The following is a 17,674-nucleotide window of genomic DNA, read 5'->3' as shown; positions in this document are numbered from 1 at the left end:
TACAAGATTCATTTTTTTATAAATGCTAACTGTTAGGCGATTGTTTGTGAAATTTTAATATACAGACCTATGTAAATAACAAAATATCTTTTAACTTAACAAACCACTTATCTGTCTCATTTAAAAAAAAAATATTTTCATTTGTATAGTTGAATAAACTCAACCAAATCATCATGATTGATTTCAACATGATTGATTTCAACATACTTACTTAATTCCTCTTCATTTCAAACATTTAAATGATGTGTTGACAAAAAAATCTTTATCTTACGCTTCATCATTCAAATTCTCCTAACTTACCCTGCTAATTGTTCTGCTTCACTGGTTATCGTTAATTGATGACCCAATAAAAACAATGTCGCTACGAGATCACTCCACTGGACAAGTTCTCCTAAAGGTCCACCTACAAATTAACATTAAAAATAAGATTACTGTGAAAGTACTTTTATTCGTGGGGTACCAATTTTCGTGGTTTTCGTTGATAACTTTATCCACGAATTTAAGTGTCCAACGAAATAAAACAACCATTGTCCAAATCAAGACATGGAAAGATCCCCAACGAAAGGTTTGACTACTGATATGATCTAGAATAATGCCAAATCTTAGAATACTTTATTTAAAATAGCAGTCACAGAACTACAACCACATGCAGGATTATACCCATTTAATCTTTAATAACCTAAACTTTTGATCTTTTAATTCTCATAAAAAATATTTTTGATCGATGAAAGTCAGATTTCCGGTTTTGATATGCTAGTATGATAAAGCGTTCATTTTATATCCTCATAGTTCTCATACATATGGAAAATAATAATTGCATGCACAACTTAATTTTGATAAGAATTATTTGAGAATTCAAGATACGTTTATAGGATTTGTTTATGTTACTGTTTTCTTTATGTTACATGTGTATGGCCCAATTAACACCTTTGATGGTCTTTAATCTGTTGATCACTTTATCATGGGTTAATTAGTGCTATAACTACGATTTACACGGGTCAATGTTTACTTGGCAATTTCCTTCAATCCAGACTATTTGTAACCTTTGTTTCTAAAGGCTTGAATTTTTCACCATTTTTTTGTTTTAGAAAACTTAATTCCACGAATTTAAAAACCCACGAACATGTAAATATTGCTCAAACCACGAAAATTGATACCCACGAATTAAAGTACTTTCACAGTAACTAGACATCATTGAGAGGGGAGCCATCTTTGTTGGCCCCCTGTAAATAATGTGCAGGAAAATATTTGTATCTTTAGTTATACATTTCAAGAAAAACATTTAAATAACAAATATTTGAAATCATTTAAATAACAAATATTTGAAATCATTTAAATAACAAACATTTCAAACATTTAAATGATGTGCTGACAAAAAAATCTTTATCTTACGCTTCATCATTCAAATTCTCCTAACTTACCCTGCTAATTGTTCTGCTTCACTTAAACATTTAAAATCATTTAAATAACAAATATTTGAAATCATAACAGTTCTCAAGATATAGAGTGGACACAATATTTACCATAGGACATGGGGTTGTCAACTGTAACCAGAGTTTTTGACTTTGACTTTTTACTCAGGAAGTTGTACAAACATTATGACGTCACACCCTCTGGTGTTGGTTCATATATATGTCAATTGTAAAGTATGAAACAGTTCTTTAGGTATAATGATGGACAAAATTTGTTACGGATAAACAGATGGACAGACAGATAGACTGATCACTATAGGGCGACAATCTGAATGGTGAGGCCCTAACAAGAATATGTATCAATGACACATTTCAATAAACAGTGAACCATACAATATGGGTCACAACTATTATTAAGCTTATACCCTGAAATATTTAATAAGTTTCAACATTTAAGCAGTATAACATTTTCCTAGTTATTTTCTCACTAATAACCATATCGCACAATTTCTAATAGAGGTGTGTTCACCAAATAGAAGTTTCGTAGACAATATAATTACTGTTTCATTAAAACATGCATGTCACTTCAAAATCTCATCTATGGTTGATTGTTTTTGTACAGCATAAGTGAAAGTGTGGAAATCCAAAAACTGCCTCTAATATTGTTACCCCATTTTAACAGTGCCTTCCTTGGTATATATGTATGTTTGAACGTGACCACTTTAGTTAAGCATGTTAAATGGTCTCTGTGTTTTCAGGGTTTTACTGTGCTTTGTGTTTGTGTATTCTACATTGGCTAGAGTTATAAGGGGGAGGGGATCTCAAAAATCATGTTTAACCCTGACACATTTTTGCACCTGTCCAAATCAGGACCGGAGCCTCTGGCCTTTGTTAGTTTTATATGTTTTTTTTAATCTTAATTTATATGTTTTGGAGTTTAGTGAAACTTCCATTTTCAACTAGTATACATTTTTGTTTAGAAGCCAGCTGGACACCAATTCTGGTGTGGGATTTTCTCACTTTGTTGAAGACCCATTGGTAACCTTTGGCTGTTTTCTGCATTTTGGTTGAGTTGTCTCTTTGACTCATTCCCAATTTCTATTCTCAAAACTATCTGATGAAAAAAACATGGTATGATGATGGAAGTTTTTAACAACCTTGACTGGCTATACAGCCCTCCTATGGTTAGTATTGATATAATATACTAAGCACATGGCTTTTTACCTTTAAACTGACTTTCAGCAAACTTCCATCCTGACTGTTTAGATAAAAGTCCTAAATGTACTAAGATCTACAATAATACATTAAATAACTTTTAGTATGCATGCTCAAGAATCCATGCCCTTTATAAATATATGATACACAATTTTATTGTCTTAAAAGCAAAGTAATATTATTGTTATTTACATATATATGCACTTTCGTGGATCTACAATCTGTCTACTCCTGTATCTTGGAATTGCACAAGGTCATGTGATGTGTTTACACTAAAATCATTGGATGTTGTATGTGTACTGATTGATAATTTAGTCTAAGATGCATGATTTTTTTATATTAGTTGTTGTTGGCTTTGGAATAGCCGTCAATAAGTGGGAATACTCTTAAGATCTGTACCAAGTGTCTTTTTGTTGTTGAGATATACAAGTACCTTTTAACATTCACTTGGTTCTGTTATATGTATTCATATTTGTATCCATCTGATGAGTTTTTTTCAACCGATTTTTATTGTTCGTTCTAATGTTGTACTGTTACTATACTGTCCCAGTTTAGGGGAGGGTTTGGATCCTGCTTATGTGTTTAACCTTGCCATATTGGCCTTTAAATCAATCGGATTAAACCTCCTGCCAGGAGCAAAATATAGAGAAATACTGAAAATTTGGAAATCATTGCATGCATTTATCATTGCGATTATTGAAGAAAATCCAAAAAAGAAAAATTAAATATATATGTATCAGATACTGTAGTGTTTGTTTTTGTGGTATCAATTTTTATTATAAGAAATTCTTACATAATCATGGATTTTTAATTTCATGGTTTTGCAAAAGTCTGCATATATATATACAGGCCTATAGAAAATTGGTCATTCATTAGACATTTAATTTGGTGGATCACCTGTACAAAAGAAATCCACAAAAATAAGTGTCTGAAAAAAAGAATTGCAGTATCAGAATGCTAGCTCTTATTACTGCAATACTCATCTATTTGCATAATTTGCAATAATAAAATATTCGCAATAATTTCTGAATTTACAATCTTTTAATATATGTGTTACCTTTTTCTTCCTTCTGCCATTCATATCTTGTTTTAATTGTAGACTTTTCATAGCTTTACTAAACCTAGGCCACATTCTTCTTATCCTCATTCGTATCCAAGCATATCCCTGTCTTTCATTAGGATCTACTAATACTTTCATTAATTCTTCTATATCTGTACTTATATTTGCCTGAAATAGATAATAGGTGGATTTTTCAGGCAGCTGTAAAACAAGAGGCTACAAAGAGCCTTATTTCTTGTAATTTCATCAAAATATTTCCCATTTGAGTCATGAAACAGCAGGAAATAAATTGTGACGGTCAATCAGAATGATAAAACATATCCAAGAAATATACTGTCCACAATTGAGACTATGTTTGTAGACAAGGAAATCAGATGACGACAAACATGTTCATGTTGTCAGATAGTCCTGAGGTTCCAAGAAAATTTAAATTAAAAGAAAAATTAACAATGCTTGAGTCGACTTTTTACCTGTTCCACATCCAACGTTTTCTAGTTTGGACCCCTTTTTAAAAATTTATCCTGGATCCACATTTGAATTTATTCTTTGTTTTTTAATATTTGTATATACTGACAATGAAACGACACCTCCTCTATATATGATGGTCCACAAAAATGTTGAAAATGTGTACATTTCATTTTTATGTAGCAGCTCTAATGTGATAGCGAAAACTTTTTAGTCATTTTTTATGTGTTGCATTTAAATATGAATTGTAACACTTTATAGTGACTAATCAGGTTAAATAAATACTTCTCAAGAAACAGAAAAATAAGACACCTTAGAACAGCACCAGACTATAAATGAATAAAAACTGGGATCAGCAAAACATGGATGATATGTTACTTATATGACGTCCTTTTTTCACAAAAAAAATGCATTTCTGCAAACAAAATCACTAGCAATTTTGTGAATTATAGGGAAAATAGATCCTGAAGCGGTGTATTTGTGCATATCAATTGCAAACTGACCCAATATTTTTTATATCATGACCAGTGCACTGATACTGACATTATCAGCCAGTACACATCAAAGGAAAAATGCACAAATTACTGATAAATATATATATCAATAATCTGTCAATACATTTTGAATATTTAAGGATGGACATGATGGAAAGAATTTTCTTTTTTTATTCCATTATCACAATCAAAACACCCTGCCAAGTGCTCCTTTAAGGTCATATACAAAATTCTTTTTCTTACATATCTTATTAATTTTGTATCTTCTGGGATAATCTGTACTTTTCCTCTCCATGCTTTCTTGGGACACCATCCTTCAACCTGTCAAAATATAAAAAAAAAAAACATTGAAAAAATTTCAGTTGAATTCTTTCCTTTGTTATCACATTTAATATCCATTACTTAAACTTCTTTGTTTATTCCATACAGGTTAATCTGTGTCAATACAGCTGTTTCATAAACCATGCTTCTTTTGAGGAGATGTATAATAGTCATTGTTTATGTACTGGTTCCCAGGTATGATCTCTATCTTTCATCTCAAAGAGATATAACTTGAAAATGTTACCAGTATATATAGATACACATGGATACTGGGCAATATTGAATTCTGCATAATACCATGGTGAATGGAGGGGTGGTACATAATTTTAGTATAAGTTATAAACTCTCAGATGTTCAGGACATATAAATGTTATAAATGGTGAAAATATGTTTTAACCTTTGAATTAAATAGTAGTGCCTATCAACTTTCCATTCTAGGATACTGTGGATTTATTATTATTCGTTGGATACCAATTTTCGTGGATTTCGTGGGAACAGGTGAACCACGAAATTAAATGTTCAACGAATACAAAATTTTCTTTCGACTTGTATGCATACTTCGGCAAAACCACGAAATCAAATATCCGCGAACAAGTAGGTTTTCCCCAATCCACGAAAATTGGTACCCACGAAAATAAATGAATCCACACTATAATTTTTTACGAAACTTCACAGTTACAAGTGGCACAAATGTACTATAAGGTGAGTTCCTATGGGAAATTGCATTGTTTATATTTACAGAAATGCAATCTACAGATTCCACAAGACTAAAGTACAGTTTGTGTATAGTCCTATGCCATTTTCTATTTTTCAATACTAGGAAGTCAGCTTTATGAAGATTCCTAGTTAAATAATCCATTTAACCAACTTACTTCACTGAGGTACATAACAAATGAGCATTCTGAGCCGTCCACACCATAGGCCCCGTAACATGGATCTGACTTCCACATCTGTCGCATCCACTGCAACAAAAGAAATAATTTTACTTGTAAATTTTTTTTGAAATTCTAGCAAACAAAAAGACTTTTTTGAAAAATTTGTGTTTATTCTACAAAAAATTGTTTAGTGATTTGATTTTAATCATACTGATTATTGCTCAGTTGAGATTTTTCTGAAAAAAAGGAAGATAATTCATTTTGAATAAAGTTTCAGTGTCCTTATGTAATACTGAAATATTGCAATTGTATAAAAAATAAAATTGAGAATAGAAATGGGGAATGTGTCAAAGCAACAACAACCCAACCATAAAGCAGACAACTAAAGCAGACAACAGCCAAGGCCACCAATGGGTCTTCACTGTAGTGATAAACTCCTGCAACCTGAGGCGTCTATCAGCTGTCCCCCAAACAAATTTGTATACTAGTTCAGTGATAATGGACGTCATACTAAACTCTGAATGTATGTATGCCTAGCTAAAAGGTAAAATACATAAGAAAAGTATGACTCATGTCTCTATCATCATCATCCCAAATACAAACCATGTCATCAACAGTATTGTGGATTCATTTGTACTTGTGGCATAACACTTTTGCCAGATTTCAAGGGTAAAAGTGAAACAAGAATTTAAATGTTTCAACTTCCCATGAAATTGCAATTTTACCTCAATTCACAAAAAAAATGGTAATGACGAAAATTCATGAACCTAGAGTAAGTGAAGTGAACCTCAGTATTAACTGCTGAATTGGATTTTCTGTCAATACCCTTGTATACATTTTGAAAAGATCTGACTAAAAGGCACTTTATTTTCCACATCTGAATAGGCACTTCTAAATTATTTCATACCATAACTTTCCCCTCACAGTTAGGAAAGAGCTGTTTATCTTCAGCGGTTAAGGCACATTCTTCTGTGACACCATTAATTACATCTGAAAAATATATATCACAATATTACATCTATATATATACCTCTAGTTATTCAGAATGATCAGAATTTTTAAAAGTTCTTTAAACTCTATCATTTAAATGTGCAATAGAAGTCAACATGGTATGGACACAATCAAATTCTGTACTGTTATGATTGGCTAGTTTATGAGGTTCTCAATAGATTTAGGCATTTTAAATAAAATTGAGGATGGAAATGGTGAATATGTTAAGAAAGTTCACTTCTCTGTTTCAAAATAATTAACTTTTCAAAACACTCGTGTATATAGATAGGGAATTAATAAACGAATCCAAAGAGTAAAACAAATATATAGGTCACCGTGCTTGTTTTCGAGATATAAGCCATTGAAATTTTGGCGGGGAAAATATTCTCTCTTGACTTTTCATAGCTTTATCATTGACAAGTTGAAGTTCTCAAAAACTGTTAAAAAGTAATTAAAATTTTATAAGACTTTTACAGATGGCTTATCATTATACATGTTAAAGATTTACAGAAAGAAAAATGGGGGTCACCGGGCAAATTTTTTCAAGGCATTCAAATGGATAAAACCAAAGGATTCCGAAAATCTGACAAAAAATCTAAAACATGACAAGCCAGCTTCCTTAAAGAGACAACAACTCGACCAAAAAAAATGAAAATTACAATTTTTTGCACTGACTAGTATTTACTGTGTCCATCAGGTTATGTCTTTGGAATAATGTACATTGAGATGACATGAACTCATAAAGGGGTGTATTGTAAGACTATACTTATATTTATAGTGGGTCATCTCAACAAGATTGATTAAAAATTCTCGCTTGAGCCGGTACCAATGATAATCTGTTTATCGCTATTTTACCTATGAAGACATTGTTAACTTCAGTGACAACGCACGTGCCCCTTTAGTTTATAGCGATAATTTTTCCTATCACTTGACTCCCCTGAGAAACGAAATTATCAGTCAGTAAGATCAAAGGAAAATTTGTAAAATAGTGATAATGTCATTTAAAGCTTAGCATTTACCCACTGTGATCAAGAACAGCATGCAATAACAACTGTTGATTAAAATAGGTAAGGTTTCAAGATCACACTACAGCTCAGGTGGATTTTGCTTTGTCCACCCATCCACAGTGAGAGTGGGCACAGGGTGGGCAAAACTTCTAGCTTGTTCAATTTTTTTGTTTAACAAAAAGATTTGAAGTACAAAAAAAGTAAAAACACAAAAATACTTAACTCCGAGGAAAATTCAAAAAGGAAAATCAAAAATCAAAAGGCAAAATCAAAAGTCCAAGCACATCAAACGAATGGATAACAACTGTCATATTCCTGACTTGGTACAGGCATTTTCTAATGTAGAAAATGGTGGATTGAACCTGGTTTTATAGCTAGCTAAACCTCTCACTTGTATGACAGTCGCATCAAATTCCATTACATTGTCAACGACGTATGAACAAAACAAACATACTCAAAGAGTAAAAATGTCAAAAATAGGGGTACAACAGTCAATATTGTGTTATCATCTTAATATCACTACATAAACAACAAATGTAACAAAGTAGCACAAAAAGGCATACAATGTATTGAAAAAAGCATATAAGCATTTGTAATCAATCTTTTTAAAAAAAACTAGAGGCTCTAAAGAGCCTGTGTCGCTCACCTTGGTCTTGTGCATATTAAACAATGGACACGGATAAATTCATGACATAATTGTGTTTTGGTGATAGTGATGTGTTTGTAGATCTTACTTTACTGAACATTCTTGTTGCTACAATTATCTCTATCTATAATGAACTTGGCCCAGCAATTACAGTGGAAAATATTTTCTAAAAATTAACAAAAATTTATGAAAAATGTTAAAAATTAACTATGAAGGGCAATAACTCCTTAAGGGGTCAATTGACTATTTTGGTCATGTAAACTTATTTGTAGATCTTATTTTGCTGAACGTTATTGCTGTATACAGATTTTCTCTATCTATAATAATATTCAAGATAATAACAAAAAACGGCAAAAATTTCCTTAAAATTACCAATTCAGGACAGTTACCTAACAACGGGTTGTCCGATCCATGTGAAAACATCAGGGCAGATAGATCTTGACCTGATTAACAATTAAACCCTGTCAGATATTCTCTTAATGCTTCGATTTTTGAGTTATAAGCCAAAAACTGCATTTTACCCCTATGTTCTATTATTAGCCGTGGCAGCCATTTTGGTTGATTGGCCAGGTCACGCCACACATTTTTTAAACAAGTAACCCCAATGATGACTGTGGCCAAGTTTAGTTTAATTTGGCCCAGTAGTTTCAGAGAAGAAGATTTTTGTAAAAGATTACTAAGATTTACGAAAAAATGGTTAAGAATTGACTATAAAGGGCAAGAACTCCTTCAGGGGTCAACTGACCATTTTGGTCATGCTGACTTATTTGTAAATCTTACTTTGCTGAACATTATTGCTGTTTACAGTTTCTCTATCTATAATAATATTCAAGATAACCAAAAACAGCAAAATTTCCTTAAAATTACAAATTCAGGGGCAGCAACCCAACAACAGGTTGTCCGATTCATCTGAAAATTTCAGGACAGTTAGATCTTGACCTGATAAACACTTTTACCACATGTCAGATTTGCTCTAAATGCTTTGGTTTTTGAATTATAAGCCAAAAACTGCATTTTACCCCTATGTTCTATTTTTAGCCATGGCGGCCATTTTGGTTGATTGGCCAGGTCACGCCACACATTTTTTAAACTAGATATCCCAAAGATGATTGTGGCCAAGTTTGGATTAATTTGGCCCAGTAGTTTCAGAGGAGAAGATTTTTGTAAAAGATACTAAGATTTACGAAAAATGGTTAAAAATTGACTATAAAGGTCAATAACTCCTAAAGGGGTCAACTGACCATTTTGGTCATGTTGACTTATTTGTAAATCTTACTTTGCTGAACATTATTGCTGTTTACAGTTTATCTCTATCTATAATAATATTCAAGATAATAGCCAAAAACAGCAAAAATTACCTAAAATTACCAGTTCAGGGGCAGCAACCCAATAACGGGTTGTCGGATTCATCTGAAAATTTAAGGGCAGATAGATCTTGACCGGATAAACAATTTTAACCCATGTCAGATTTGCTCTAAATGCTTTGGTTTTTGAGTTATAAGCCAAAAACTGCATATTACCCCTATGTTCTATTTTTAGCCATGGCGGCCATCTTGGTTGTTTGGCCAAGTCACGCCACACATTTTTAAAACTAGATACCCCAATGATGATTGTGGCCAAGTTTGGTTTAATTTGGCCCAGTAGTTTCAGAGGAGAAGATTTTTGTAAAAGTTAACGACGACGGATGACGGACGACGACGGACGACGACGACAGACGACGGACGCCAAGTGATGGGAAAAGCTCACTTGGCCCTTCGGGCCAGGTGAGCTAAAAAAGAGATTATAGCAATAGTGGGCACGGGTTGGCTATCCACAGTGGGCCGATGGAAAAAGCAAAATCCACATGGGCTGTTGTGTCATATGAGGTAATTGCTTTTACATGTTTCAGGAGTTTAATTAGGTATGAATATAAGGTCGTTGGAACAGATAGTCACAGGACCTGTCAAATTTTATCAACATTCGGTTCAATTTAAAATTCACATGAAAAAACATTAATCACACAACTTGACAAAGCAAACAAACGGTAAAATAAATAATATGATTTGTGATAATGTATTATATGCAAATTAAGCACAAGACCAGCAACCCATATCTATGGTGGTACATTTAATTGAAATGAAAATACATTACACCAATATATAGGAAAAACTTAAAATATATATATGCACAAAGTGTTAGTAATAGCAACATAATTGACAATTTTGCAAAAAGCATATTGCAACACTATTATTTACACTTCGAAATCGAAAGCAATTATTAGAAGCCTTCACTAAACTCTTATAAAAAGAGCATATATCTTTGTAACAGGGATGGATTGTTTCATAATAGAATTCAGTAAAATTATGATGTTTAAAATTGTTTCGATGCCTCTTTCAATTTATAATATCACAAATAAACAATTTTGTTTATATTGTGAATGAAATGCTCCAATCCAATAAATATAAAAAGGCTGTAGTATGATCCAAAGGTCCATGTGAGACAAAATGTTGTAGTTATTAGCAACTCTAGGTTGCCAAGTGGCCTTCAACAATGAGCAAAAGGACAACACAATGCAAGCTTTAAAAAGTACAAACATAACAAAATGTTAAACAGATCAAACAAGAAAACCAATTGCTGGATTTTTAACATAACAACAAACATGATATAAAGAAACAACGACTGAGTTAATTTCAGTTAAAGTTTAAGGCTCCTCAAGCATTTGGATGGCCACATACAGAATATTATTTTATAATATTCACATTGGTAATTATAAAACCATAAAAAAGCATATATGATAGTAATGATGAAATAACACAAAATTTTGAGTTTGATGCATTTATTTGATGTATTTATGTTCCATTGAAAAGAAATAATATAATGCACAAGGGAAATAAGTGTTGAGTAGCATTCACTCTCCTTTTCAATAAGACAAAATGTAACAATTATTTTGGCTAAAATCTTACAAGTACCCCTTATTACTTTAATAAACCAGATGCTCCACAGGGCGCAGCTTTATACGACCGTAGAGGTTGAATCCTGAACGGTTGGGGCAAGTATGGAAACAACATTCAAGCTGGATTCAGCTCTAAATTTGGATTGTGATTAAATAGTTGACACAGCATAGGTTTCTGACACAGAATGAATGTGGTCTAATGAGACTTAAAATATTTTTTTTGCCTTTGAGCAATTCACTATGCTGTTGAATATTAATCCTCTCAAAAAAATGTTTGAAGAAATTTTCTTTTTATTTATGAAATCTGAAATGAGAAAAATTTATAAAACAATGATCTAAGTTGACTCAACTACTATTCTGGAGAAAGAAAGATAACTCCAATCAATTGAAAATTTCTTGCTATTGCGCAATACTGTGCAATTGAAAATATTTGCTATTGTACAATACTGTGCAATTGAAGATTTCTTGCTATTGCGCAATCCTGTGCAATTGAAAATTTCTTGCTATTGCACAATACTGTGCAATTGAAGATTTCTTGCTATTGCTGAATACTGTGCAATTGAAAATTTCTTGCTATTGCACAATACTTAATATAATAATTTTGGATCCTGATTTGAACCAACTTGAAAACTGGGCCCATAATCAAAAATCTAAGTACATGTTTGGATTCAGCATATCAAAAAAGCCCAAGATTTCAATTTTTGTTAAAATCAAACTTAGTTTAATTTTGGACCCTTTGGACTTTAATGTAGACCAATTTGAAAACGGGACCAAAAATTAAGAATCTACATACACAGTTAGATTTGGCATATCAAAGAACCCCAATTATTCAATTTTTGATGAAATCAAACAAAGTTTAATTTTGAACCCCGATTTAGACCAACTTGAAAACTGGGCCAAAAATAAAAAATCTAAGTACATTTTTAGATTCAGCATATCAAAGAACCCCAAGTATTCAATTTTTGTTAAAATCAAACTAAGTTTAATTTTGGACCCTTTTGGACCTTAATGTAGACCAATTTGAAAACGGGACCAAAAATTAAGAATCTACATACACAGTTAGATTCGGCATATCAAAGAACCCCAATTATTCAATTTTTGATGAAATCAAACAAAGTTCAATTTTGGACCCTTTGGGCCCCTTATTCCTGAACTGTTGGGACCAAAACTCCCAAAATCAAACCCAACCTTCCTTTTATGGTCATAAACCTTGTGTTTAAATTTCATAGATTTCTATTTACTTATACTAAAGTTATTGTGCGAAAAACCAAGAATAATGCTTATTTGGGCCCCTTTTTGGCCCCTAATTCCTACACTGTTGGGACCTCAACTCCCAAAATCAATTCCAACCTTCCTTTTGTGGTCATAAACCTTGTGTTTAAATTTCATTGATTTCTATTAACTTATACTAAAGTTATTGTGCGAAAACCAAGAATAATGCTTATTTGGGCCCTTTTTTGTCCCTTAATTCCTAAACTGTTGGAACCAAAACTCCCAAAATCAATCCCAACCTTCCTTTTGTGGTCATAAACCTTGTGTCAAAATTTCATAGATTTCTATTTACTTAAACTAAAGTTATAGTGCGAAAACCAAGAAAATACTTATTTGGGCCCTTTTTGGCCCCTAATACCTAAAATGTTGGGACCAAAACTCCCAAAATCAATCCCAACCTTCCTTTTGTGGTCATAAACCTTGTGTTAAAATTTCATAGATTTCTATTCACTTTTACGAAAGTTAGAGTGCGAAAACTAAAAGTATTCGGACGACGACGACGACGCCAACATCATACCAATATACGACCAAAATTTTTTTAATTTTTGCGGTCGTATAAAAAACATCACAGTAAATAAAGTTTTCAAGCCTACAACTATATAAGCTTTATTCTGAATATGCATTGATGTCAGACAAAGTCAGAGTAGGAAAAAATCTTTATGAAGAAAAATTCAAAACAATTTGTCATAAAATTTTGCAAGAAGGCTGCTTTCTAAGTCTGTAATGATGGCAACATCAAATAATTTAATTATTATTTATTGCGTAATTTATGACCATGAGACCACCTAAAACAGCTAGCAGTATCAACTAACATTCATGTTAATTTACCACACCTAAGAAAGCGTGCATTAAAATTGAATGTGTATGTTCCTCATTCATTCAACATAGGCTCTTGTTAGTACCACGTTTCTTAAGTGTTATAAAGATTGAATTTGATTGAAAACCAACAGAAAACATAACAATAAACTTTCTAAATTGTCTCTAGAGTCAAGAAAGCAAAGTCCAAAATATGTAACAAGTGAGCATTACCCAATCCTAAGGCAAGCCTCATTCTGCCAAAAAGCCAGCTACCTATTCCCTCTGAAAACATCAATTCACTATCATGTAATATATGCGACTTTCTATTGAAGTTTTTTTTAACTCATGCATATAATTTTATAAGCACACAAAGAATGTATTTAACAAATAAAATAAAAGGACAGGATTAACAGTGCACTATACATGTTAAATCACACATAAAAACAGTTACGAGGGAACATGTGATCAAAATTCCAAAAAGAAGATGAAATGTAGGTACTGTGGATTCATAATTATCCAGGGATACATGTACCAATTTCTGATGATTTTGTGTGTTTAGCCTGCTTTAGGGAAATAGTAAATTTAAATGTTCCACGAAATATTAATTTTCTATAGGCTTGTATAAAAATATTTGGGAACCCAGATAATTAAATACAGATTTATATATATATATATATATATATATATATATATATATGCACCACAGCAAGTATCACAATCCTTAGGCCAAAAAAATAATACAGTGTAATCTGCCTAATCCAACACCTGAGTATTCCAACATTCTGCTTTAAACGACAAATTTTTATGGTACTAAATTATACCTATCCTTTCAGAACAAACCTGAGTTTTTCAACACCCTGTTTAATCCAACATTTTTTTCTGGTCCCCCAGTATGTCAGATTAGAAAAGTTACACTGTAATGTGTTTCCACTAACTCTACCTACATTAATGTTTAGTGTCTAATCATGCTAAAAGGCATAGGGCGAATTACATTGCAATGTAATGCATTATATCACAATTACTTTGACAAAACCCATGCATTAAATTACAATTACAATTACATGCATTTATCGAGGTAAAGCATTAAACTACAATTACTTTTGCAAATAAATGCATTGAATTACACATTACATTTGTAAATGTTATTACTGCCTACCCAACACTTTGTATGCAATTTTGAAACAAGCATATGCATTGTTAAAGTCAGACTGATTCCCTAGTAGTAATTACCACCTAAATAATAAAATGATATTGCACACATACCTGCAAACACCATTTTGTTTCAGCACGTTAGCGGAAACACATGTATTCTTTTGTTTTTGCCTTATTATAATATATATATATATTGTAATAATTTTAATGTGGCAACAACTAGCAGTGCAGAACCTAATTCCTTCATACTAAAACCTTGTAATTACCTTCTGCATTAATGATGCCTTTAGCTGGGTTGACATTATTATTTTGATGTTGTGATGAATTTGATGACAACCCAAACAATCCCCCCAATCTGGTGATGTTTACTTTAGCTTCTAGATGATCTATTCTGTCCAACATACTTTCCAGTAATACAGCTATAGTCTTCTTCAGATCTGTAAAGATAAAGAATCAACTACTGTAAATTCAGAAATTATTGCGAGGTTTTTATTATTACAAAAATTGCGACAGAGTTGCAAACGCAATAATTTAAACTCACATTTTAAATATTTTATATGAAGTAAGCAGGATTTTTCACAAAATCGTAATAATTAAAATCGCATTTAAGTGTAAAATGACAAAATGGCATTAATTAATGCACGCAATAATTTCTAAATTTACAGTATTGTATTTGTATTTGTGTTGTATATTTCTCAGTAAACTTCTACAGATCTTCAAAATAATGTATCATCTCCAGACCTGTAAAATTACATATATATATATATATCATTAACACCAGGTATCATCAGTACACCGGATATAGGTACTAACCAAGCGGGCATGATCGATTTTGACCTTACAAGGTAACGAAGATCTTTGTTTTGCTTTATCAATATTCAATGTACATTTCTCAACATTTGAAATTCCTGCTCCCAAATATTTTTTGCATCGATTTTTTTTTTTAATTCATAAAACAACTTTGATATTTAAATAAGAACAATTAACTTGTTCATGTGCAAATAGTTGTGAAAGTCAACACCCACTTTCAATTTCGAAACAGTTGTTGAGACATTTACATGTTTTATCTGACAGAAACCTAATACAGGGCAACAGTAATAGTTACCAATCATAAACCTACCTGTGATTACTCATTCCTTGAAACTGTTTGGGTAATAAACAAGTATGAAAATAAAGTTTTTGTGTACGGTGTACAACAACTTTACTATGCACCTTACATAAGGATTTATGTGGTCAGCTAAACACCGTACACAACGCTTCTTTAGGGATAAAATATCGAATAATAACATATGTATGAAAGATTTCAATGACAATTATTGAAACAGCTATACTTATTACACACACACATTGACCTTCTATCAGAAAGAGAGTTGCCATGAATATAGAATTATATCGTATGAGACGAGAGCCAACTTCTTTTACAAGTATTTGCACATGCTTTTAGTAATCCCTCTTGTTTTGGGAAAATAATGAGACATCTCAAATCATCAACCTACGACCAAATCATTTCTTAAAACAGCAATTATGTTTAGATTGAAGTACACATTGATATTATGTGAACAAAACGAAGATTTTTCGTTACCGTGTAAGATCAAAATCGCTCACGTCCGCTTGGTTAGTACCTATATCCGCTGTACGATGATACACGGTGATTAAAATCATAAGAAACGAGTGACCGGTGAAAAAGAATGTTCTTCCAATTCTTGAACCAATGCATACAATCATCATAAACTTAAGTCTTCTGTTCAAAGAATATATAATTTTTTTCGTGTAAATTTTGTATAATCGTCAATTGTTTTTCAATCAGACAGTGTTGTTGTGAAAATATGACAGGTAATTAAAGTTCGTGTTTTGAAGCCGAAGTTTAACGATTGTCACCTGTTTGTCAACAATCGACAAAAAATCAACAAAAAAGCACGGAAATTGAGCACGTGTTTAACATGTAAATTCATGATCAGATAATAGTTTATTTTAAGGACATCCATGCGTATTGTGATCACAGGATTTTTACGAGACGGGTCACACTGAGGTCACTTTGCATATGGAGAATATGTTAGGGGAATTGCTTCCTGGAAGGAAGCAATTAAAATACAGTAAACTTCTTCTAAATATGAATAAATTAAAGAATTTTTCTCAGAAAAAAGTATATGTACATAAGTTTTATAATGAAAACTATCCATTGAGTTATAAAAAAACATATGCATTATTTTTTTTGATTTGAGGTTTCATATGACTTTAAAATCTGCTGCAGTGCACGTGAAGTTAAATCTTTCTCTAAGTTTTGTGCTATTTTCACATTTCCTGACCGGTGTGAGAAAAATATTTCTCCTCTCTAGTGAAAAATCTGTTCTCAGCAAATGATTGGTTGAAATTTAATTGTGAAGATAAATTTTCTTGGTTTCTTCTGAAATTTCTTATTGTGATGTCATGAAAAAAGGCGACCATGCCTGATGACGTTACATCAAAAGTACACAACTTTCCTCAAATCATTGAAAAGGAAAGATAAAAATCATTAGAGAAACAGATTCCACCACTGTATTTCTCCACTCTCAAAAATTTTAATTATTTAAAAAGCTTGGCAAGCCTCGTGATATAAATAATAAAATTTAATTGTCTCAAGTGGAGAAATATCGTAATACATTTTTGTACACTTGTTGCAGTTGTGGAATCTATATTTCTATTTGTCTAGCATTACATAGTGCTACATTTCATCAATCGAAAGACCTCTTAATTTCTAATATAAAGTAATGTAGTCATCATCATAGAGAGCTTACAGTGGGTTTTTATCCATAAAAAGTGTAAATTATGTTTAAATATGTATGTTTCAGCTTATAATAATATAATCATATATCATTATAATTTATTAATAGAAAAGCTACCAATTCAGATTTTATAAATGAACTGCCATTGTTCACCAAGGGTTAATTGGGGGAAAACATTGTGACTTGAAGATATCAAATAATAATTTGCTTTGAAGTCAAATTTTCATGAGAAAAAAACACCAGTTGAAAGAATCTGTATATAGATCAAGAAGG

At 31.9% G+C, this 17,674-nt stretch overlaps 1 protein-coding gene across 5 annotated transcripts in view; it reads right to left on the bottom strand.

The window, feature by feature from the left end:
- The window catches only part of LOC143058850 (alpha-1,6-mannosylglycoprotein 6-beta-N-acetylglucosaminyltransferase A-like), a 66,009-nt gene that overhangs the window by 27,177 nt on the left and 21,158 nt on the right, over nt 1–17,674 (bottom strand). For 4 of the 5 annotated variants that reach the window (XM_076232323.1, XM_076232325.1, XM_076232324.1 and 1 more), the window contains exons 4-10: nt 14,906–15,076; nt 6,750–6,832; nt 5,840–5,929; nt 4,890–4,967; nt 3,685–3,855; nt 2,637–2,703; nt 301–403 (exon numbers count right to left, since the gene is read on the bottom strand). In XM_076232323.1, coding sequence (XP_076088438.1) covers nt 301–403; nt 2,637–2,703; nt 3,685–3,855; nt 4,890–4,967; nt 5,840–5,929; nt 6,750–6,832; nt 14,906–15,076 — 763 coding nt within the window. Of the gene's footprint in view, nt 1–300; nt 404–2,636; nt 2,704–3,684; nt 3,856–4,889; nt 4,968–5,839; nt 5,930–6,749; nt 6,833–13,718; nt 13,766–14,905; nt 15,077–17,674 lie in introns of those variants that run through there. The other variant, XM_076232327.1, reaches the window with a different exon arrangement.

Source organism: Mytilus galloprovincialis, chromosome 14 (assembly GCF_965363235.1).
Source record: "Mytilus galloprovincialis chromosome 14, xbMytGall1.hap1.1, whole genome shotgun sequence".
NCBI lineage: Eukaryota > Metazoa > Mollusca > Bivalvia > Mytilida > Mytilidae > Mytilus > Mytilus galloprovincialis.
Note: the sequence above shows the minus strand (reverse complement) of the source record. Positions and strands in the feature narration are given on the sequence as shown.